At 40.8% G+C, this 23,384-nt stretch overlaps 1 protein-coding gene across 14 annotated transcripts in view; it reads right to left on the minus strand.

The window, feature by feature from the left end:
* ATP9B (ATPase phospholipid transporting 9B (putative)) overlaps positions 1–23,384 on the minus strand; it is a 217,666-nt gene that overhangs the window by 185,827 nt on the left and 8,455 nt on the right. For 10 of the 14 annotated variants that reach the window (XM_049698578.1, XM_049698582.1, XM_049698577.1 and 7 more), the window contains exons 2-4: positions 16,617–16,790; positions 8,773–8,923; positions 6,174–6,287 (exon numbers count right to left, since the gene is read on the minus strand). In XM_049698578.1, the coding sequence (XP_049554535.1) occupies positions 6,174–6,287; positions 8,773–8,923; positions 16,617–16,790 (439 nt within the window). Of the gene's footprint in view, positions 1–6,173; positions 6,288–8,772; positions 8,924–16,616; positions 16,791–23,384 lie in introns of those variants that run through there. The other 4 variants (XM_049698583.1, XM_049698579.1, XM_049698588.1 and 1 more) reach the window with 2 other exon arrangements.

Genomic DNA, 23,384 nt, shown 5'->3' on the forward strand with positions numbered 1-23,384 from the left:
TCTATGCAGCCACTCTCATGTAGGAGAATATTTACGGTTACAGACTCATGTGACGGCGTGGAAGTAATTCCTTAAAACTCTACCTGTGACTGACTCACCTTGAGAGACAAGAGGAGAGTGAGTGTCAGGAATGCTTCATTTATACAATGAAGACAGTATTTTTAAAGAAGTGCTTTCTATCAGACAGGCATATCAGAATCACTCAGACAACTGTTTGCAACACAGATTTGCTCAGGCCCTACCTGAAATATGTACCTTTACCTCTAATCTCCAGGGAACTGACCCCCTCCCCCACCCCGACATACAAATGGTATTTAAACTCTCCAGATGAATCTAATTTTTACCCTTTAAACCTACAGCTTAAAGACAGCAAAATTTACCTCTGAATTTATTAAGTTTATAAACCACAAAAACTGTGCTAGTTCCTAGTGCTCCTAAGAACTCAAGGAGTGAACGCAAGCTGCCTCTTCTAATGTGATAATATCAGAGAAGATGCACCAAAGAGGGGCAGGTCCCAACTTCTAAAGACAGGAGTTCAACACCCCTAAGAGGAAGCAGAGTCCCGGTCACAGGCAAGGACTACTGACAGCTCTAAGCTGCTCCAGGCCTCATTCCAAGTCTAAGGTTCCTCTGGATACATAATAGACGGGTAGGACCAGAAACAGCCAAGAGGGGTCCCTCCCACACCGTCATGCCCACCTCTAGCACATATATTCTGAGAAGACGCCCAGTGACCAGCCTAGGAACATAAAACAGATCAAAGGAAAGGCAAGCTGATGCCACCATTTCCTTCTTGACCACTGGAGTTACAACCAATGGGCCTCTACCTTTCAAGTTTACATCTTCTGAGGTTAAGACCTCAGAAGAGGTCTGGGCTCATAACAGATGGGTGGTTTAGGGAAGATGTGGATACACAAGTCTCCTGCAGGAGCAGCTGGGCCTGCCCATGACCTCAGCACCAACCAGGTCAGAGATGTCGGCTACAGCACTGCTACCCAGAAAAACCAAAACTGCACACAAGAGGGTCACAGTGACATGCTGTCCCCCAGAATCAACAGCACTGGTGCATCAGCACTGATGACAAGAATATCTCGCATGGCCTGTCCACAGCCCGTGATGAAATCTTACATCACAAAGTGGGATTCTTTTCTATTTCTCCATATAACCCAGGAACCATATGGAGTGAGTGTCAAAACAATATATAATTTAGCAAAGAGAAAAAAGATTTTATTATGTTACCACATCAGTTTACCTTTGAGGGATTATTATATGCCAGACACTCCTACATATTTTAAATGAATTACCTTTTAAATGTCACAAAAACCTTAGAAGACGTGTACTTTTAGCTCTAACTTACAAATAAGGAAACTGAAATACAAAAAGAAAAAGTAACTCAGTCAGGGTCACAAAGTTCATGTAAACAGTGGTTGTCTCTGGATGGCAGGATTCCAAATGATTGATTTTGTTTTCTCCTTTTCATACTTTGCCCACACCTCCAATTCACAGAGACACTCACAAGAAAGGGTGGATAGAAGGAAGGATTTTAAAATCAGACTGAAAATCAGAGTCCCCCACAGGACTGATTTCCAACCTACACAGCCTATCTGGTTTCCAATTATGTATTAACAGAGCACCAGGAAGATATTTTATATGGAAGATGTACAGATTAAAAATCCATATTTTCTTTATCTAAAAACCTTTTGTATGGATAGATCTACTCCACCGTATTAATTTTGATAGAAGCATTACAACCCATTTTGTTACTCTGATTACAGCAGCTTTGCCTTGAAGAAGTGTTCTGAAATCTGAACAGTATGAAGGGTAATATTCATTCTGATACAATGTAATGAAATCACTTATTTTCAGTTTACTCTTCCTATTATATAACAAAATATAACAGAAATTAGTTCAGACCTGAAGCCAGTAAACAACACTGCCAGGAGTAATTGAAATAGAAAGATTATTAATTAAGCTATCGCTGTTTTCAGAAACATCCTAATTTTAGATAGAGAGCAGAGGGATTAAGTTTGCATTAACTTGTTTTCTTTAAAATGAGTGGACATCAGACATAAGACTTCATAATCACCAGCTTTAAGATTTTTTATGCTTCACTGGCAGGTTTTTGGCTAGGAGAAAACTGCAAATGCTAACTGATTCCTCTTTTGGGCAACTTATAGAACCTTAGAGTGCAAGCAGAGAAAAGATGTCAAAAGCTTCAATGTGTATATGAAGATCCCTGCTCTTCTAGGCCCTGGGATGGGACAGGGTAAGATACACAGGCGTAGAAAGAACAAGGGCTTAGGAAGAAATCAAGAATACTTCCCTTGGTAAAGAAAAAAAAAAAAAAAAATACACATGTATATTTTAGATTTAGTTTAAAGGTTCTTTAACTTTGCCCAGATTAATAAAAAAGATCTTCTACAGATAGTATCTAAATTTTCAAAAATTTAAAAGGTGTTGTGAGGTGAGTTTGGATCAAAGAACCAATATACTAAGTCAGCTTCGTGGATTCAAAAGTGAGCCCAACGCGCACATCAACTTTGTGAGATTCTTGCCAAGTCAAAGGTTAAAATGCATATAAAAAGTGCAAGCAAAGATACTAACAAACCTTCATTATGTGTTTTCTGAGAAGAGGCATCACCTGTGGCTGCTGCCAAACCCAGGAGCAGAGGGAAGGGTGGGAACCCAGGTCTGAGGGTGTGGCGGCCAGCAGAGCGGAGCTCCCCCGCCCGCGTGTCGAGGCCCTGCCCGAATGGAAGGAGGGGAGGGGCTTTTCTCTGCTCTCTGGAGCACGAACACATAATCACAGCAGAATAATGGTCCCCTTATGTGGATACTGAGGTTCGTACTGAGGTATTTATCTAAATATAATAAAGTTTATTTCTCATGTCAAAAAAAAATGATAAAGTACTTCAAAAAACCTGAGAATTCAAGTTAAAGGACCTAAAATCCAATCTAGAACTGGAAATGAGCTCTCGTTAGAGAACAGAGAAACTAGAGAGGCCCATGTATGCTGTGCACTCAGTCCAAGCCTGGCCAACAAGGTCAATCTGTGAACAGATAACACTGAATTCTTCGAAAAGAATCCATCAAAATAGAACATTTTCTTTGGTTAAAAGCTAGTTAAATCAGAGTTAAAAAGGCCAGAGACAAAAGCAAGATACAAATGAATATATTTTACTTCAGATTTTTAAGAAGAATTTGTGTTCTCAGATACTCATTGTTTGAGTTAAAATTAATTTAACCCAAGGTAGAAAATACTATTTAAATGGTAAATACTGCTAGGAATAGAAAATAGGGGCTAGAAATAAACACATGAAAACCATAAATAAGTTTGTGTTTTCAGCATTAGCAAGTATATTTTCTATGTTCTAAAATTTCTGTAATGCTAGACTGCTTTTATTAGAAAATGGACAAAATAAACAGCACTTTTAAGGAGGGCACATACAGCCTACAGAATTTCTGGCACAAGTGTGTAAGGAATAACACACAATTCGACTGATCGTGCAGCAGTCTGTAACTGAGAACAATTAGAAACAACCTAAAAGTCTCCTTTCCCAAGAGGATGGACAAATCAATTGTGATACATTCACACAATGGAATATTTTAGAGAAGTGAAAAACGAAGGAACTAGATATGTGTGTCCACATGGGTCAATTTTATAAATCAATGTAAAGTCAAAAAAGCATGTTACAAAAGGATACTTAGAGCAAGACAAATGTTACATAGAATTTTTAAAGCATGCCAAAACAGTGCATCTTGTTTTAAAAATACAAACATAAGTAGCAAAATTAAGAGATACACAGCAATTTAATCTCAAATTCAGAATAGAGGTTACCTCCAATGAGAAGAAAAGTGAGAGAAAAGAAAGAAGGAAAAGTCACCTATGTTCCCTCTCCATGGCTGTGTGGCTTTAAGATCAACTTTTAAAACTGTGGTGTAAGCTTCAGTGTTCTCCCTCGTGTGACATATGCAACACACAGACACACGCCCCTATCCTATTCAGGATGAAATCTGAGCGCCCACCACCCCTCCGGGCCCCCTTCCCACCAGAGTTGCACGTCCACACACTCCAGGGCGTCCAGACCTTGTGCAACTACTGTGCCCTCTGCCTGCAACACCTGCTCTGCACACGGCCCACTCACTCCCTCCTATCATCCAGATGTCGTCAAATGCCACCCCAACAAAGGCGACTTCCTTAGCCACCCTATTAAAATAACCCGGTCATTCTCTACCCCCATATCCTGCTTTACATTTTCGGCTTCACGGCTTCATGGCAGGCTTCCTGGCATGACGGATCATTTAAATTGTCTTTCTCCCCCAGAATATAAGCTCTATTAGGACAGGGTTTGTCTTATTCACAATTGAATCAACACTGCTTTCACTAGTGCTGGACACAAACGAACTCAGTGGGGGCTGATCAAAGAATTGTGTATTTCATTCCATACATATTTTAACCCATTTTTCCCCATTTTTCTAATATGTACACCTTCAGTGTTATTAAATACTTTTTCTAAACATCATTTTCAAAGGTACACAGTAGCACAGTATTCCAACAATGCATGGCATAAAGCACAGTTAAACAATCCAGTTAGACATTTGACTTTTCAAATAATTTTGTCATCAAGAATAATAGGGCTTCCCTGGTGGCACACTGGTTAAGAATCCGCCTGCCAATGCAGGGGACATGGGTCCGAGACCTGGTCTGAGAAGATCCCACGTGCCGCGGAGCAATTAAGCCCCTGCGCCGCAACTACTGAGTCTGCGCTCTAGAGCCCGCGAGCCGCAACTACTGAGCCCACACGCCTAAAGCCTGTGCTCTTCAACAAGAGAAGCCACCACAATGAGAAGCCCGCGCACCTGCAAGGAAGAGTGGCCCCAGCTCGCCATAACTAGAGAAAGCCTGCGCGCAGCAACAAAGACCCAACTCAGCCATAAATAAATAAATAAATAAACAAACAAATAAATAAATAAATATTTTTTAAAAAGAATAATAATAGACATTAGTAAAGACATTCTTTAGACTCTATGACTGATCATTATTGCTTTAAGATAAATTCCTCAAATAGAAACGCTGAATCCATTTATAAGGCATTTTATATATATTTCCAAACTATCCTCCAAAAAAAGGCTGTATAGATTTATGTTTACACAACAGTGGATGAGAATCACAGCTTCACATCATCAGCACCAATGTCTCTGTTGATCTGGCGAATACAACAAGTGGAAAAGGTATCCATTTATTCAGTAATTTTGTATCTAGATTACACATAAGTTGCTTTCATTGCTCAGACCCACGCCACCCTAAAGTCTACGTGAACAGGAACCGGAGAGGGACTTAAACTTACCCCCGCTTCCAGCCCTCCTGCCGCACCTGAAAGCACAGCCTCAGAGGCAGCAGGGCTGCACGAAGCAGAACAGATCAACTGGAGAGCACAGGGCTCCGATCTCCAGTTCTGAGGGCGGGAAACCTGAGCACTGCCCTGCTCCCTCGCTACAGGAATCATCTCACTCGCCATGTTTTCTTGCCCAGATCACACTGGTGATCTGCCCAGGAGGGAGCACACCAAAGGGAGCAGTACCCGCTTCTAGGTGAAAAGAAGGAAGGAGACATACCTCTTACCTCTGTAAACTGAAAAGCAATGAAAACTATCTGCAAACAGTATAAAACTATCAAGATAGCATGTTTGAGATGGAAATATTCAATGATAAACATCATTTGCCTTCCCAAAAATGTCACGCCCCAAGCTGTCAACCAACGGCTGCCAGACTTCACTGAGATGCTTCAGAACTGTCGCCATCAGGCAGAGGGAAAAGCTGCCCACCCGTCAGGATGTCAGAGGCGCTGGGCAGACTCGCACAGGCCCGCCCCATCTCTCCCAAGAGCTCCTCCAGTACGGGGCAGCGGGGCTGGGGACACACAGCTGCCACCCTAGGGCCCGACAGAACGCCCAGCCCCACCAGCAAAGGTGCTCTGTAGCTTCTCCAGCCAACCTAGTGCCGCACGCTGCCCTCACACTCCTGTGAAACCTTGTAACAAAAGTTCAGTGACACACAGCAACATATCACATTTTAAAAATACGATTGATTTATCTTTTAACCATCTCCACTCTTAAAGCTATATTTTAAATACTTAATAATTTCACTTAATTTCAAAAATCTTTTCTTTTTACCAGAGGAGCCCAGTAGGTGTAGAGATAGCCTATTTTCAATGCTGGCACAAACTGTGAGCAGGATACTACCAGAAAATAGAGATTCAAGAAAAACTTGAATTGTTCATATAAAACCTAAAAAGAAAAAGAAAAAATTAACATAATCTCTTCAAGGAAGATCTTTCATATCTTAATTAAATAATTAAAATCAACATAATATCTAACTGTATTTCCATCAAACAGTGAAAACATGCCCTGAGTCACAATATATTAATTTTGACAATGGCTTTCCAATAACTAAATCACAAAAAAGAGCTAAGGTTACCCCAAATTATATTTAAAATAAACTGAAAAAAAAGACAATTAGAACTTTCAACTATGTTAAGTGTCCTCTAAAAGTTTCTTATTTTCTTGCATGCAATTTTCCAGGTTCCCACACTCATCTTCTATAAATCTTTACATGCACACCAAATGAGACAGCAAAACCTTTCCAATGTTAGTAAGTCAGTTAATATAGATATACAAATGTATCTCTTCATATCAACTCAGAAAATCTTATGGAAAAGTGGTGTTAACCTTGTATTTATGAAATGGTAAACAATAAAACATGATAGCCACGTTTTCTGAATGTGGACATCTAGGTAGTTTTACAAAGACCGAGTGAACAAGCAAACCATGTACAGGTATGACTTCACACACACAAAAAAACCTACTTTAATCTCCTGTATTTATTTCCCTCAAAGTATAAGAAATGATAAAATATAAAAATATGTAAATTACAGACCAATTTTCAGGAAGACAGCTACCTGCATATTCTTTATATGATAGCTGATATACAGTAGCTGACCTTCAACACTACAATTACAATGAAACTTACAGACTTGCAAACTGCAGATCAAAATCTCCTGGGATGCCATTTTCTAATACAACGTGGAAGGCACAGAAATTTTCACAAGGGCAGAGCAATGCGTTAAGTACTTACTGTTGACTTAAAGAGTCTGGAACCACAGTTTTTATATAATGAAGTTATACACATCATCACACAGTTATGTGTATGACTAAAAACATCAGTTACATCAATGACACATTTATATTCATAATCATGTTCAACTGCTGCCTAAAAATGTTCTGAATCATTTCATAAATTAATCTTAGCAGGAGAGAAAACTCTTTTTCCTCAGTGATTTCTTTCAAATCTCAGTTAGCATAGATTATATCTACTAGCAATTCAGAAATTGCCATTCGTGCTAAAAATGGCATAGAATTCCTACTGTGCAATTACCAAATGTTTCTAAAATACTACGTTTTAGATGAAAAGACTAATTTAAGAGACAATCTAAGAAAAAAGTCATTCCCACGGTAACAGCTGTACAGACACATCAACAGGTCTCTTCCGGACAGCCGTCCTGGTAGCCATGTGAACTCACTCGGATCAGAACTAAGCTGCACAATCCACCTTAAACCACTGCAATCACGACGTGATTGTCTGCTGAGTGAACTTCTGGAGGGCTTTAGGAAAATGTACAACACTTAGCCAATGTGGGAGTATTTAATAATTTAAACCTAAGGAGAAAACAGTAGCTTCATTCAATAAAGATGAGAATATTTATCTGCCTGAAAGCGAGTTTACACTTTATTGTCCTAACAAAAGATCAGTCTTTTAATTATGAAGCCATTAGTTTTGTGTGTTTTAATAAAGGAGCATATTAGACATCAAGCATCTGACAACTATTGGACGGATGGGGGAGGTGAGGGCTGATCAATGCCCAATATAAAGTCAGCATGGTTATTTAAATAAAAACATGAAAGATAAAGCAGCCCTCATTTCACATAATCAAGAGGGGTTTTTGCAAAATAGCGTAAGAGCTAATACCTAGAACATATCAAAAGCTTTGATACTGGAAACATAAATCAGTCCCAGCTTTCTTTTGCCTTTAGAAAGAAATAAATCTGTCTATTAAAATAGGGAATGATGCACAAAAGGCAAAAATAATTCCACTAATCTAAATACATATAATCGCAGTTTTATAATTTAAGCCACAAATATCACTGGCAACAAAAAAAGTAGTAAATATTTAAACTTCAGAATTTAAATTTAGCATAATACCTAATTAAAGATAACTACTGACATAACAATACAACAAGGCCTGAAATTTACAATGTGAAGTAGAAAAGAAATCTATAAATGCTTATAGATATTTTGTTATGGAGTCACATTTGTGTAAAAAGTTATTTTACTTTCATTGTGACAGCCTCGGCAGGCTTTAAACATTAGATACATTCCACTTTTCCCACCAAACAAATTCCCAGCCAAACAAAATTTATGACTTATTTTCTGATAATTTTATTTAGCTTTACTTGATTATTTCTACAATAATATAAATGTGATGTTTATCTAGAATTGAAGGCAATAATCAAACTATAAACTTTCTTGAGTTGAACCCTTATCATGTGGCTATTACAAATGCATATGAATTACTTAACAATTATTTGAAACACCCATGGTTCCAAAGCAAAAGGACTCTGATTTGGATACGACAGAATTAATGAGGGAAAAAAATGAAAACAAAGTTAGCAATCTCTGATATGCAGCCCGTTTTCAAGAATTTAACAATCTTACCCCAGGTATAAAGGTAAATACATTGTATTTCTGATTTTTTATAGAATTTCTGGGATGTTTTTCTTCACACTTTTCCGGATATCCAAGCCACACTGTACGAGCTTTCAATTCTTTCTTTCTTTGACAAATATTTATCAGCCAATCACAGCAACTGCATGAAACAAAAGATACATATTGCGTATGCTTTTTCAAAAGTTTTTGAATTAATTCTACATATCCAGAGCCAATACTGATTGTTTCTGTATTTACCAGACACCAATAGCATATCTACTGTTAATCTGTAAGGGTTTTCTTAAAACAGGTCAGCTATACTAATTTAAATTTGATATGAAGATACTGAAGGAGCTTGAATAAGTGTGCAATGACTCCTAGAACCTCAGGGAAATTATCCTCCCCGATTAGACCCTCTTACTGGCAAAATAAAACCATTAACATTCTGAAGCAGTCAATGCTTTACATGCTGAGAAAAGAATCGCCATATGTTATCGGTAATTCTCAATACACCACTTGGTGATTCAGTGATAAAGGCTCTCAGACGTCAATTAACTAGGATGTGACCCACGCCCTTGTCTTAAGTAGTCACTTTTTTCCTCCTTTAAGTGATCGCGTTAATATAAAACTAAGACGTATGGCTCAATTCAGTATTTAGAAAGGATACCAATGTTTAATGGACTATTCTAACAGCTTAAAAGCTTGACTGTATTTCCATGTGGCTACCTTCATCTATGCAATGAAGATTTTAATCTAAATCTACCCTGCTCCAACCCTGCTCAGGGTTCCAGGAGCACAAACTCTTCTCCCTCCTGGACATCCAAACCACCATATTTGAATAGAGAGTATAAAGTTTCTAGTGGGATAACTTTTCTTAAAATACTTCAGAAAATGATGAAAAGGTATCAAATTCACCTCTATTAAGCATAAAATAATCCTGAATTTAAAATTCAGTATTAACAATTCAGTTTAATTAAAATTTCCAAAATGCAGAGAAAGACTCCGAGAGGTTTAATAAGGGAAGGGAAGTTATTAAATGTCATCTTCTGAACGTAGCCAAGGCTAGAACTGCAAGCCAGAAGGATAAGGCGGAAATTCCTAACTTCACTTGGGACAAAGCAAGCTCAAGAGTTAACCTGAAATCCTGCAGGATAATGACAGCCTTAGAAGGTGTGACTATAAGATGAGGCTGACCCCTCAGGACTATGTGTCAAATTCACTGCATGTCTTTCTTCCCTTTAACACACTCAGATGTGTTACTTCATAAATCACCCACAGCAGCACCCTGTATGAGAGAATACATTATGTGCTTAAACTGAAATCAGTATATCCCTACTAAGTATCCACCCAGTTCTTGGCTGTGCTCAGAAAACCTTCATCCTGGAAGGACAGGGCTTTGCCCTTTGAAAGCTGCCGAGTCCTCCTGGCGTGGGCACAGCTCATCGCCCGCAGGAGTGTCAGGCTCTGCCGTCCTGAGGAGCTACCCCATGGGGGGTCCGGGAACGCCAAATGCATACCAAGCAGATCAGCTCTAAAACATTCTCCGCACCCCGTCTTCTGCTTCAATTGGAGCAAAGAAGACCCAACTCTCCAAGAGCAGAAATTTCTTATCACTGCTTGCCATCACGTTTTAAAAAATAAATCAGAACGGAGAGCATCTCCACGCATAAAGCATACTTTTAAATCCCAACAGTTATAAATCACAGTATTATTAAACGATTTAAGACTGTCAAAATAAGTATTCCCATCCTTACTGTTTGTTGGTGGGGGAAAGGGGACTGGTCAAGTAGATCTCAGTCAATATTGGTAATATTTTATCTTGTTTATGCTTGTATGAGACAAAAATTAAATAAGGCTTCAAATAAAATATAATAAGCTTCAAACTACTATTTCTCACCTTCCTGTTGCTTTTACAGTAGGACCTGGATTGCCTCCAGCCCAAGCTCCCTCACCAACACCCACACGGAACCAAACTGCCGGACCCGTGCCTCTCCTTGGGGCACCTCCCCACAGCCGGGAGGGAGGGAGGGAGGGAGGGTGCACACCGCCCACCTCTGTCCAGTTACAACACCAACTCCTCGTCTGGGACCCCCGCAACCACACTCACAGACGACAAACTCCCACACGGTACACAAGGGAAAACCGGAGGCCACAGAGGTCAGTGAGCGATGTACGCGCAACAGCTGGGCAGGGCTGACACACAGCCCGGACCTCAGTCCCCACTCAACCCCGTGTTCCTCCTGCCGCGAGGACAACAGGCAGGCCGGCGCCTGCTCATCTTCACAGACGGCCTGTGCTTAGCACAGCACACAGTACGGCAGCCATTCAACAGATGATGGAAATAAATGAAAAACGCATGAGCAGGCCACAGGACTCCATGGAAAAAATGTGGACTTTAAGGTCGTGCTTTTGGAAACAACTCCCAGCAAGTGGCACTGGGGTGGTCCCCTGGTCTAAGTCTTTGTTTCCTCATCCGCAGAAGCGCTGATGAGGTTACGGGTGACACGCTCTGAGCTCCTGGCACAATGCCTGCCACAGGGGAAGCACTCAGAGCTCTGCTGTCACTGTGCTGCCTCTCGCTGTCACATTCAGAATGTCTCCAAACTTGTAACACTAATTGGCACAAAAAGTTACTGTCCAATAAAGCATCCATTGGCCACATGTGGCTATTTTAGTGGGAATTAATTAATGTTAAGTAAAATAAAAAGTCCAGTTCCTCAGTCACCCTATCCACCTTTCAAGGACTCAACAGCCACCTTGTCCAGTGGCTACCATATTGGACGTCACAGATCTAGAATATTCTCAGCATCCCAGGGAAGCTCTGGAGCAGGGCTGGTACACACAAAGCACTCTTCAGGCAAGCACGACAGCTAGGACAGCAGTCCTCATGTGTGCACACTTCCTTCAGCATTTCAAATACAGCAAAAATCCTCCAGGAATGTATTCAGATATGAATTTTTCTCCTGAAACACATAATTATCTAATCTAATGGTTTAATGTGCAAAAGTCAGACAAGGGGCTTCCCTGGTGGCACAGCGGTTGAGAGTCCACCTGCCGATGCAGGGGACACGGGTTCGTGCCCCGGTCCGGGAAGATCCCACATGCCACGGAGCAGCTAGGCCCGTGAGCCATGGCCGCTGAGCCTGCGTGTCCGGAGCCTGTGCTCCACAATGGGAGAGGCCACAACAGTAAGAGGCCCACATACCACAAAAAAAAAAAAAAAAAAGTCAGACAAGTCTTAAGATGAAACGGAGGATAGCCAAAGCTCAGTGTTTGAAAAAATATAAATAAAACTTAGGAAATGTGGATTTTCCAGAGTTTAGGCTGGTATTGACATATTCTACAGGCAAAAAGCTCTATAAATGCAAAACCACTGTCTTCATCACATGACACTGTAAACATTCGCTAGAATAAAAACCTCAACATCTACACCACTGTCAGCAGCACATGAAACTAACATCCCATTAACTTTCAAAGCCCCATACTCTAGAAACTAAATTAAATACGAGGGGCTAAAAACACATATTCAACAGTTCAGTTTTTCTCTATAACACTGTATAGAAAAAACTAAGATTCCTAGGCTTCCAAAATGTAATTAAATTATTCATAACACTTTGCTACTACTATTACCAAATTAAAATCTTATTATTATTTCTTCATGCAAAGACAGAATCAAGCAGTGGTTAGGGAGCCACTATTAAACCACCCGCTATTCCACAATATTAAATGAATACACAGTCTCGAAGTTTTAAAAGCCTGGGGCTCTGCCAGCATTGACACTGGATTATGCAGACAGAAAATATGACCAGAAAGAGAAGACAAACCCCCCACATAAAGAAAATACTTGTAACCAAAAAAATACGTGTAAGTAAGCCTTATAGAGCTGTAGAGCTAGGGGAGAAAGTAAAACTATGGGCAATTTTTGAAGGCAAAGTAATAAGAGTAAAACATACTGGTAAATACCGGTAAGTGAGAAGGAGGTGCAGAGGAGTCCCTGGAAGAAAGAAACCAGAAGCTTTACCCAGGAACATTTCTATGCGCACTGCACGTTTCCTCAGTTACTCAGTATTCAGAAGACACTTTCCCATTTATATGTAAATCGCCTCACACTGTCAAGGCAAATTGAAACTAAATCCAATAGTGTACAAACTATACTTTTTTCTTAAAACATTTTAGGATTAGTAAGTTTTTGCAAATGCCTCTACAATCAAAGTAGTACTCCAATACTCAACAAAGCACATCTTTATATACCAAGATCCTGTCTTGTAAACTTTTAAGGGGCCATAATTAAATAACTTCCAAAATTTAGAAAACCTCCTTCCCAAATAAATAAATAAATAAATAATTATATCCAACAGGTACCTTTGGTTACCAAGCCAAAAGCAACACAGCACTCATGTCCTCTCAAGAGATCAGCATTTTCCCATGCTTCTGCACTCCAAACGTGTTGCCGATTAACTTAAAGTGTAGAGGCCATTTAGGACCGGGAACAATCCTAGCATTTGATACCCCCCTTCATATGGAAATGCCATTCAGGGGTTCCACTTTCATGGGGACAAAGTGATTTTTGATAGCAAGTGAAATGTAAACCTCGTGAGAAAGGCATTACTGTCCCCCAGAACTACATACCGGTGTGCATCACAGTAACCCACGTGGAGGACACCCAAAGGTTTAGAAGACAGCTTACAGAAAAAGTTTTTCCAGAGTCAAATTTTTCAGAGTTGGAATTTTTGCCAAATAATAAAAATGAGAAGGCAGGTCTTAAGCCATGAAGAAATTAAAGCCTACTCAATCCCAGAAGAAGAATAATTTAAAAATAAACCTTACTACTCACAGAATCTACAAATAAAAATACAATGAAATATCTGCAACTCATTAATATCATTTGCTATCTATCTTTACTACAATATTCACTGACGTTTTCTTCTGCAATTAAACTAAGTAATTTTATATATCTTCTACTCTTTGATCCTTCGCCTAATAACCTTAATAACACTGACTTTTATAATGCCTGGTATTTAGAAAATAAAAAGGTTAGCAAATATTCAAAACTGGAAATTTATAATAAAGAAAATAAGACCCATCTAAGTTGCTAACTCTACAGTTTGTTCTGTAAGGTGCAGTTTTAATTTCCATAACAATTTCCTGGTGTAGTGGATGCACACTGAACACGAAGTGTGGCCATGTCTCAGGTCACTCTCGTCCACATGGAAAGAGACACTCGTGAGTGAAGCCATCACGATGGTTCGGTCAGCTCTGCCCACATGATCACCATTTACTAAGATAAAGACTTCATATACATGTTGAGTATATATTACTGAGCTGTTTTAATATCCCCAAAACATGTTAGTTTTTGCCACTAACACCTAGATTTTCAAATATATTCTTAATATCTTCCTTAAGAAAAGGAATATTACAAATGAAATCAAAAACTTGGCTATGTTCCATTTGGTAAAAACAAAATCCTGTAAAAGACCAAAAATAATTAATTCAACAAGGCACTCGGCCTTCAACAATGTCCACAGTTCTTGGCAGCCGTTTCACTGGTATGGATAAGTATCACTTCCAACACGTGGCCTGCCCTCTTGAAGTCCACACCATTAGCACGAGACTATGACCTTAAAGTTTCAGGTCCATCAGTACCCACTCCCACGTCCCCAGTTTCTAGCAACTCTGTCATGCAGGGATCCTCCGTGCACAGTAGGTAAGATTCTCAGCCTTCTCAGTCCCACTGATCTTCACGTCAGGTTCCCTTTAGGAGGGTGAGACCAGGCACTTATCTGCTTGAAGAGTGCAAATCAGGACCTATCGCATTTGGAGCACACCTCCTCGTCCTAGCACTCTTCCCAGTCCGCGGAGCAAAGAGCAAGGAAAGGCTTTGGTGAGTCAAGTCAGACTCTGGCTCAACTTCGGGCTTGGCCCTTAGCTATCAGGAAAGGGCCTCTTCTAGTTCTCGGCTGTAAACAGCAGTGAGAATGCTCATCTCAAACAGCACCACTGCGTCTGATCCCACTCTTTCTTCCACCCCACACTAATGGAAAACACACACCACACATCCATCAAACTGCAATTGCGGCACCGCCCAAAGCTCCTCTGCCGCAGCCGTCTCTTCAACTCACAACACTGGTCACCATTCCCACCGTAACTGCCCACACCCTCGCTTCCACAGCTGGCTCTGTAATGGCTCACGTTTCTCCTTGATGGACAAACAGTAATAAAATTATGCTGGGTTCAATACAGATGCGTGATTAGTGATGATCTCTACCAAGGCAGGACCAATTTTGTCATTTTTTTAGTCCTCATGTGTATCCCAGACACCTCCTCACTTAAATGAACTAATGTTCCCAACTGAGGTTAAGATAAAAGTCATCCTCTCCAACACTATTTCACACTTGCTCCCCTATTTTTTCTGCTGCCTAAGAAAAGGATTATTAGCCTTCCTTTCCAACACTGTCCTTTTCCCCAAAGGGTCCCTTTCCTTCTTCCTTCACAGACCTCTACCACACTGCTGCCATTTTAGGAATGTCATCCTTCCGGGTGGTTTCCACTATCACTACAGTAACAACAACTCTCAAACCTACATCTCCAGATCCTGCTTCTGGATCTGACAGAACTATCTGTCTTAGACCAATCCAGTACATGACAGAGTTACATAAGGTATCACCTCACACCAGTCAGAATGGCCACCATTAAAAAGTCTACAAATGATAAATGTTGGAGTGGGTGGGGAGAAAAAGGAACCCTCCTACACTGTTGGTGAGAATGTAAATTGGTACAACCAATTTACAACTCCAACTATGGAGAATGGTATGGAGGTTCCTGAAAAAACTAGAAGTAGAGTTACCATGTGATCCAGCAATCCCACTCCTGGGCATACATCTGGAGAAAACCATAAATCAAAAAGGTACATGCACCCCAATGTTCACTGCAGCATTATTTACAATAACCCAGACCTGGAAGCAACCTAAATGCCCATTGACAGAGGAATGGATAAAGAACATGTGGTACAGATATACAATGAAATATTACTCAGCCATAAAAAAGAAACGAAATAATGCCATTTGCAGCAACATGGATGTACCTAGAGATTATCATATTAAGTGAAGCGAGTCAGTCAGAGAAAAGATAAATATCATGTGATATTGCTTATATGTGGAAAGTAAAAAATGATACAAATGAACTTATTTACAAAACAGAAACAGACATAGAAAAAAAACTTACGGTTACCAATGGGGATAGCAGGGAGGGCAGGGTTGGGGGGTAGATTAGGAGTCTGGGATTAACGTATACACACTACTATATACAAAATAGATAAACAACAAGGACCAACTGTATAGCACAGGGAACTATATTCAATATCTTGTAATAACGTACAATAGAAAAGAATCTGAAAAAATATATATATACGTATAACTGAAAAAATAAAGGGACTTGAGCATCCACTGATTTGGGTCTCAGAACCAATCCTCCACAGATACCAAGGGACGCCTCTATAATCACAGACGGAAAAGAAAGGAACACAGTTTATAAATGTCAGTACAGTGACCAGAATTAACTCTACCATGCAGTAATTACAAAATCACTAATTTTCTCCATCTTTTAAACATTAAAACATTTAAACATTAAACATTAACATTTAAACATTAAAACATTAAAACAAAAAAGTGAATTTGGCTTTCTGTCCCTTTGGGATTAGCACTGTTTGGTTTTGACTAAGGTTATTAATACTCTCCATGATGTCATTTAGAGAGTGGCTTCTTTAGTTTGATATAGAAACAAATGTGTTTAGAAGCTAAGCTTATAAATAACTGTGTAACCTTGGTGTGTAGGTTAGGCAGCAATGGATAACAAACCTGGTACAGAGGAACTTCCATCCTCCACAGACAAACCACTCTAGGCCTCTCTTTCTTCGCATGATCCTAGCTCGTGGTAATTTGTGGTAATCACTTTCATCATTCTCAAAGCCTTCTTCAGACATCATTAATGGCATTTCATCCAAATGGGCAGACTCATCTTCCAGCTGGTACCTGGATAAAGGAAAGAACAGAGCACTGAGGCAGGCCAAGCAGTCTTCTGTATATGATACGGGTCTGGCTTAGGGCAAGAGCTGGCCCAATTCTACTAATCACACTTTTCTTTTTCCCTCGTACTAAGCTGTCTTCAGGGGAAGCAAAGCATTACAAATAACACTGCACAGTAATGCTACTTTCCTTTGCAAAAAACTTAACCAAGGTAAGCAGGAAAGGAAAGGCTGTCCAAGGAAGCTGCCGTTACCATGCCGTGAGCGGAACCCTCCAAGCAGCCTTCCATGTGTAGTTGTGTATCTACATAAAAGACCATTCTTTGGATGTTTCTGTATGCTTGAAATAACTTATAATGAACAACTGGGGAGACTATACTCAAGGGGAAAAAAATTTAAGACTAGAATAGATGTCCACTCTCCATTACTTCTTCTATCTACAGCTTCTCCATCTTTTCTCCTGCCACTGCCTCTGAGACCTGTGGTCACCTGGACACTTGTCGTTTTCTCCATCATTACTATCTTCTTTCTCTAGATCTCCTGTCACTCTCGAGAGCCAACGCTTTGGAGATGAAGGCCTACGGAAGGGCGGACGATGATGGGTGCTACTCCAGAGAATCGAGAATATCCAACAGCACTAGCAGAACTTCCATTCTGCTCTGAACTTTAGTAAAATGCATCTCCTACAGTTTATAACAAGCTTTGTATCTGCAGTTAGCTATCTTTTTAGAATCCTTCAGGGAAGTGTGTGTGTGCAAGTGTGTGTGGCCTGTGCACGGGTGGGTGGGTGCCTGGGTGTGCCAGTGCACATGTGAGTGTGTGGCAACGGTGCCATGTACCACTCTGCCTACTAGGATTCTGTGAAAAGGTCAGCAGGCAAGATTCCCAAAGCCTGTCTTCATGAGACTTCATTCTTAAAATAAGGGCCTAGCTGTCAAGAATCCAAGCCCAAATGGAATTCAGTGATGGAAAAAAGTCCTTGGACGTGAAGGCCAATGTCAACCTCCCACCTAAGTTTCTCTACCGTCTTCTCAACATTTGGTAACTAAAAAATAGTCCAGCGAGAGGATTTACCAGGTTACTCAGTTATCCCCTACAGGGAAGACATTTATAACTCCCCATTAAAAAATATTTCAGTGAATATATCTGTGCATAGCACTTCTCCCATATTTTAGATGAATTCTTTCAGAGATTCCCAGGACTAGAATTGTTATGTAAAGTCATAAGCTGTAAAACACTCGATACATACTGCCAAACTGCAAATTTAAATTCCCACCAACATGAGAGCTATGAGAGATACCAAAAACACGAGAAGCAGTTTACCTCAGCCTTATCAGACTGGGGCTGGAACATTTACTCATTTAAGGGAAGGAAAGCACCTTGGTGTCACACGGGCCCTACACCACCAATGAGCTATGGCCGAGGCTGCTCCCCTCTCGTACGGAAAATTCAATTTAGCTGGACGCAGTTCGGAAGATAAGAGGGGCAGCAGGGGTGGCCCGTGCAGACGCAAGATCAGGGCCTCTTGCGAGCCCAGAAAGGCAGAAGGAACTTGGCAGTGGAGGCCCTTGCAAATCACAGGAAAGACAACCATTTCAGGTGAGAGGCAAATATGAGATTCGCTCTGCACTCTGGCTGCCCTGGAGAACTGGTCGAGGCAGAGCTGGAGCCAATTAGGAGGCCGCTGCAAGAGTCCAGGACAGAGACAGACAGTGCTTGAACAAAGAAGCTGGAGGAAACAGGAGAGAAGTGGGTAGATTCGGGGCATTTAAGAGCTAGAGCACACAGACAGGTGATGTTTGACTGTGAACTCAGAGGACACAAGAGCCTAAGGATGACCGGCCTGTACGGGAAGAAGGACGGCAGTGCTGCTCAGTAGGACAGAAAACACTAGCAGAAGCAGGCTTCTGGCAGCAGAGGGAGAATCTTGAGTCTGCTTTTATTCATTTTCAGTCTGAGGTCTCTGAAATACGACGCAGGCAGCTGCTATAAACGGAGCTGGCCTGCCAAGGGCAGGCAGGAGCTGGGAGGCCAGCAGTGGGAGGGAATTTATTCTTTGGCCTCACCAGCTCCTCTTTCCTTAGGAGCCTGGCCCACTCCGCCCACCACCCAGGAAGGGCTGCTGTGTAGCTGCCTGGGACCTCAAACCCTCCTGTGGTTGGTCGGGGACAGGCAGCCAACCAAGCTAAGCCACAGCTGTCCAGGAAAATTCTGCGACTGGAGCTGAGAAAAAGGCGGCAGTCTCCCTCGATAACTAAAGCTACTATCTCCTGTGATAAGAGCTGTCGGAGGTCTATGCCAGTACGTAGAGTAAGAAACCAGAAAACCAGTCTTCTGAAAGGGAAGAACGAATCAGACAGATACGTGTAAAATGAAAAATGTTTCATGTTTCATGTTTCAAGATTAAAATGTTTCATGTTTAATCTTTCATGGAAGATTAAATACATAATCTACTTTCAATACGCAAAATATTGCTTTTTTTAAAAAGCGTAAATCTACAAGAACAGAAAACAAAAGAGGAGATAACAAAATGTAAGAAGCTGGGGAAGCAGATGTATGGGTGGTAAACAACTAAGCAGAACCATGAAAGTGGAGTCTGAAGCCAGCAGTGAAGAAACCAGAGAACCAAGGGACTGGAACCTCAGGACCCTAGCAGGGCTGAAGACCGGCAGCGCTGGGTGCCTCTGGGAGCGCTTTGAAGGGACGCTGAAATAAGAACCGACTGAAAGCTCTGAAAGAAACATCTGGATCCTTACACTGCAGCCCCCCTCCCACCCAACTAGGCAACCAGCCCTCCCCTCCTCCGGGGAAGGGAGGTTGTGCTGAAAACAGAAGACTCAGTGAAGGAGCCACCAACCTGTCCCTTCCACTACCCTGCTGATTACTAATGCACTGTTGAAGGGACAATGCTGCTGATCTAAAGGAGAGGAAACCAGCACTGAACAGTTACTGAGAGCTCAGACTCTCAGGCAGTAATCTAGGCACGTCACGTATATTCATTTAATTCCCAGGTTTAGACAATTAACACAGAAAACCATACTATAAGAAAGAACGAAAACTCAAATGTCCATAGACAAACGCGGACCATACATACAATGGGATATCTATCATTCAGCCATGAAAAGGAAGAAAATTGATACAAGCTACAACGAGAACCTTTAGGACATTATGCTCAGTGAAATAAGCCGGACACGAGAAGACAAACACTGAATGACTCCACTTACATGAGGTCCCAAGAGCAGTCAACTCCAGAGACAGGAGGAAGACAGGTGAGCGGGCAGTGGGGGAGGGTGGAAGTCAGTGTCTAAGGGGCACAGAGTTTCAGTTTGGGAAGATGGAAGTTCTGTGGGTAGATGGCGGTGGCGGTTACACAACGGTAACGTACTTAACGCCATTTACTGTGCACTTAAAAACGGTTAAGATGGTATTTCTTATGTTACGCATACTTTACCACAATCCTTTAAAAAAGAACAGATTCTGTAATTATTGTTGATGATACCCTGCTCCCCCGCAGCCAAGTAACCGCTGGAAGACGGATATCCCCTCATCACTACCCACACCCTCAGCGCGCCGGGCTAATTCCTGCAACACGGCTTTCCCTGCACTTAGCACGGGGCCCTTTCTCCTCGTGCTCCTGCTGGCTGCCACAGTCAGTGTGCTGCACCCTTACGCACGGGGCAAGTTTACTCAAGAGATCCATCATTTGGGGAACAGGCTTGTCAATCAGACAATAAACCACAATGAAAAAGAACTCCTGCAGGCGTCTTAGACGAAGGAGCCCGGGAAAATGGATGGCTAAAGTTTACTGAGTCCTTACTATGGCCAGGCACTCTGGAGGTCTGTATGCTGCATCATCAAAGAAGAAAACTTTAAAGCAAATGAGAAAATGGGGGAAAATATGCAGCACGTGACAGAAAAAATGATTCTTTATAAGCAGTTCTCACAAATCAATAAAAATCAATAAAAAAGCAAACACTCTGAATGACACATGAACAAAGACAATTCACAAAGGAAGAAATACAGCTATACTTAGAAAATTACACTCCACCACATTAGGACCTTACGACAAACACTTGAGCGTCTAATACGTGCTAGCGCTATCCCTGCGGGTACAGAAGCAAAGAGGCACACGAAGGCCCTGCTCATACACAGCTTAGGTACTAACAGGACAAAAACAAGACGTAAACTATTTTCAAAGGGGAAAGTGCTAGGAAGACAATAAAGGGGATGATGAGACCAGAAGTGACAGGAGGGGTCTTCCTCAGATTGTCCAGGAGCCTGAGTCTCAAGAAGCGACACCTGGATGAAAAGCAGCCAAGCACACCAAGGTCTAGGAAGACCTAGAAGGGGCTGCAGAGCCTGGAGGGCTGCAGGAGGGGAGACAGCCAGCGTGGCTGGAGGGAGCGAGCCGGGCGGAGCTGTGGCAAATGCAGCTGCAGACGCAGCGCGGCAAGCCCCACAGACTGGAAGGCCAAAAGGAAGAGCGTAATGCGAATTCAAAGTGCAAGGAGGGGAATGCAGTGGAAGGCTTTAAGCCTGGGAACAATTTTTGTTTTCAAAAAGGACGTTTAAAACATGCAAATTAAAACAACTGAAAAAATAATTCTTAACATTTGGCATGGACAACAGTCTCGGATAACCAGGGACTCTTATTGCTGGTAAGAATGTGAACAACTTTTTGGAGACTAATTTGTGAAGATGCATCGAAAGCCTTTTTTTTTGGTAATGCAATTAAACTTTAACGCACAGGTTCTATTATCTCATAAAATTAAAAATATATACAAGATATATCTACAAAGATAATGATCACCGTGCTGTGTACCCCAAAAGCCTGGAAAAACCTCATTATCAATGATTAGAGTTGCTTTTAATACATGATGGAATACCATATCATCACTAAAAGCAAGAGAGCAGAAGACCTCTAGCTGAAAGCATATGTCAGGAGAAGTAGCAGTCACTATTTCCACCTCTCTTTTGAACACCTTACTCCACTGATCAAAGGGATACTCGTTTTAATCTCTCCATGTAATCTTCTACAAACAACTCCAATTACTACTGATACCATCACCGAACATCCCTACAGCAAGCGACCTATCATCTGAGATGGTTCAGGCAAAAAATTACATAAAATCTAAAACAGAACTAATATTTTTCCTCTCAAAAATTCCTTTTTTCTTACTTCTGTGTAGATTACTTCTTTTAAAACAGTCAACTAGAAAATGAATATTTATACAAAATGCAATTAAAATTCAAAACACCACTTAAATATATTATAACATAGTATACAAAATGAGATTTTTAGTCTTTTTCATTAAGCTCTTTTAGCCGTTGTGTTGTTTTTTAGCAAAAGTCACAATCTTATCAAGTTTAATGCTAGAAAAGCAGTACAATGAGTCTGAAAGATAATGAATATAAGCAACATCATGTTTAGTAACCTCAACTTCAGAAATGGAGACTTTGAACTGGCAAGCAATTTATTCCACTTCCAAAGCAATTTTCCTATTGTATTGAAAATTTTACCTCAGTATTTAAAAACAATAAGATGATGAATAATGGATTTTTCAGAGACAGGATAAGCAGAGAATATTAAGTGTCTTTGTTGCCTGGTGTCATACACACTTAATTGGTTTGTCACTCAAGAAAGATCAACGTTTCCAGCAATTAAGTATAATTCTGGAAACATATTTTTAAAATGAGTAACAACAATGTGAACAAAGACGACAGAATGGATGATACTGAACCCAAGAGTACCGCCACGGTAAGAACTGAAGACAGCTATCTTAGCTGCTGCCAAAGGTTTAAAAAAATTAGGAACTTTCAACAAAACATTCAAGTACTGGAAGACGAATAATTTACATGTATCTAAGTAAAAGTAGGTCAATACAATAACTATCTTAAACTCACATTTTTATCTTAAGTATCCAACAGCCTTATTGTTTCCACTTTGATGAGAAACATTTCTGAGAGTCAACTGATATTAAAGGGAGAAAAACATTTAAAATATGCCTAATGCTTAAACCTTCTTTAAGAAAAATGAACACTCCCTCTTTGCCTACATGTAAGTAACGCAGAAAAACAAAGCGACAAAATGCTATAGAGAAATGTGCATATTTTCTTCATCAAATAGAGCTTCCAAGTTCAACTGTGTCACTGATGAGTCATTAATGAGCAGCAAAACTGTATGAACTTCTGAAAAACTGGAACTCCTTCCTTCCTACAGCAGCAGAGGAGATGAACAAGGGAATAGTTTAAAAAAAAAAAAAAATTTAAAGGAACAGCACCAGAGCAGCATGCCTTGACATCAGCAGCAAAAACAAGCAACAGGGACAAGGGTCAGGCAGTCCCTCTAGCTGAGGCCCCCGGCCACACACTGTTTATGCAGTAACCTTGGAGTTACTGACTCTTCCTACACAATGTTCTGTAAGAGATGAGAATACCAACTTCTCAAATAAGAAATTACACTAACGCTATACATAAATGGAGACAAACTTCTGAATCAGAGTTAATGGTGCGATATCTAATATATGTAAATGTCAATCTAGAAATTTACAGATGAGCAGGCCAGTTAGCTCAGGACACACACTCCAGTTGCCCAGAATGT

This window comes from Orcinus orca, chromosome 15 (genome assembly GCF_937001465.1).
Source record: "Orcinus orca chromosome 15, mOrcOrc1.1, whole genome shotgun sequence".
Classification (NCBI taxonomy): Eukaryota; Metazoa; Chordata; class Mammalia; order Artiodactyla; family Delphinidae; genus Orcinus; species Orcinus orca.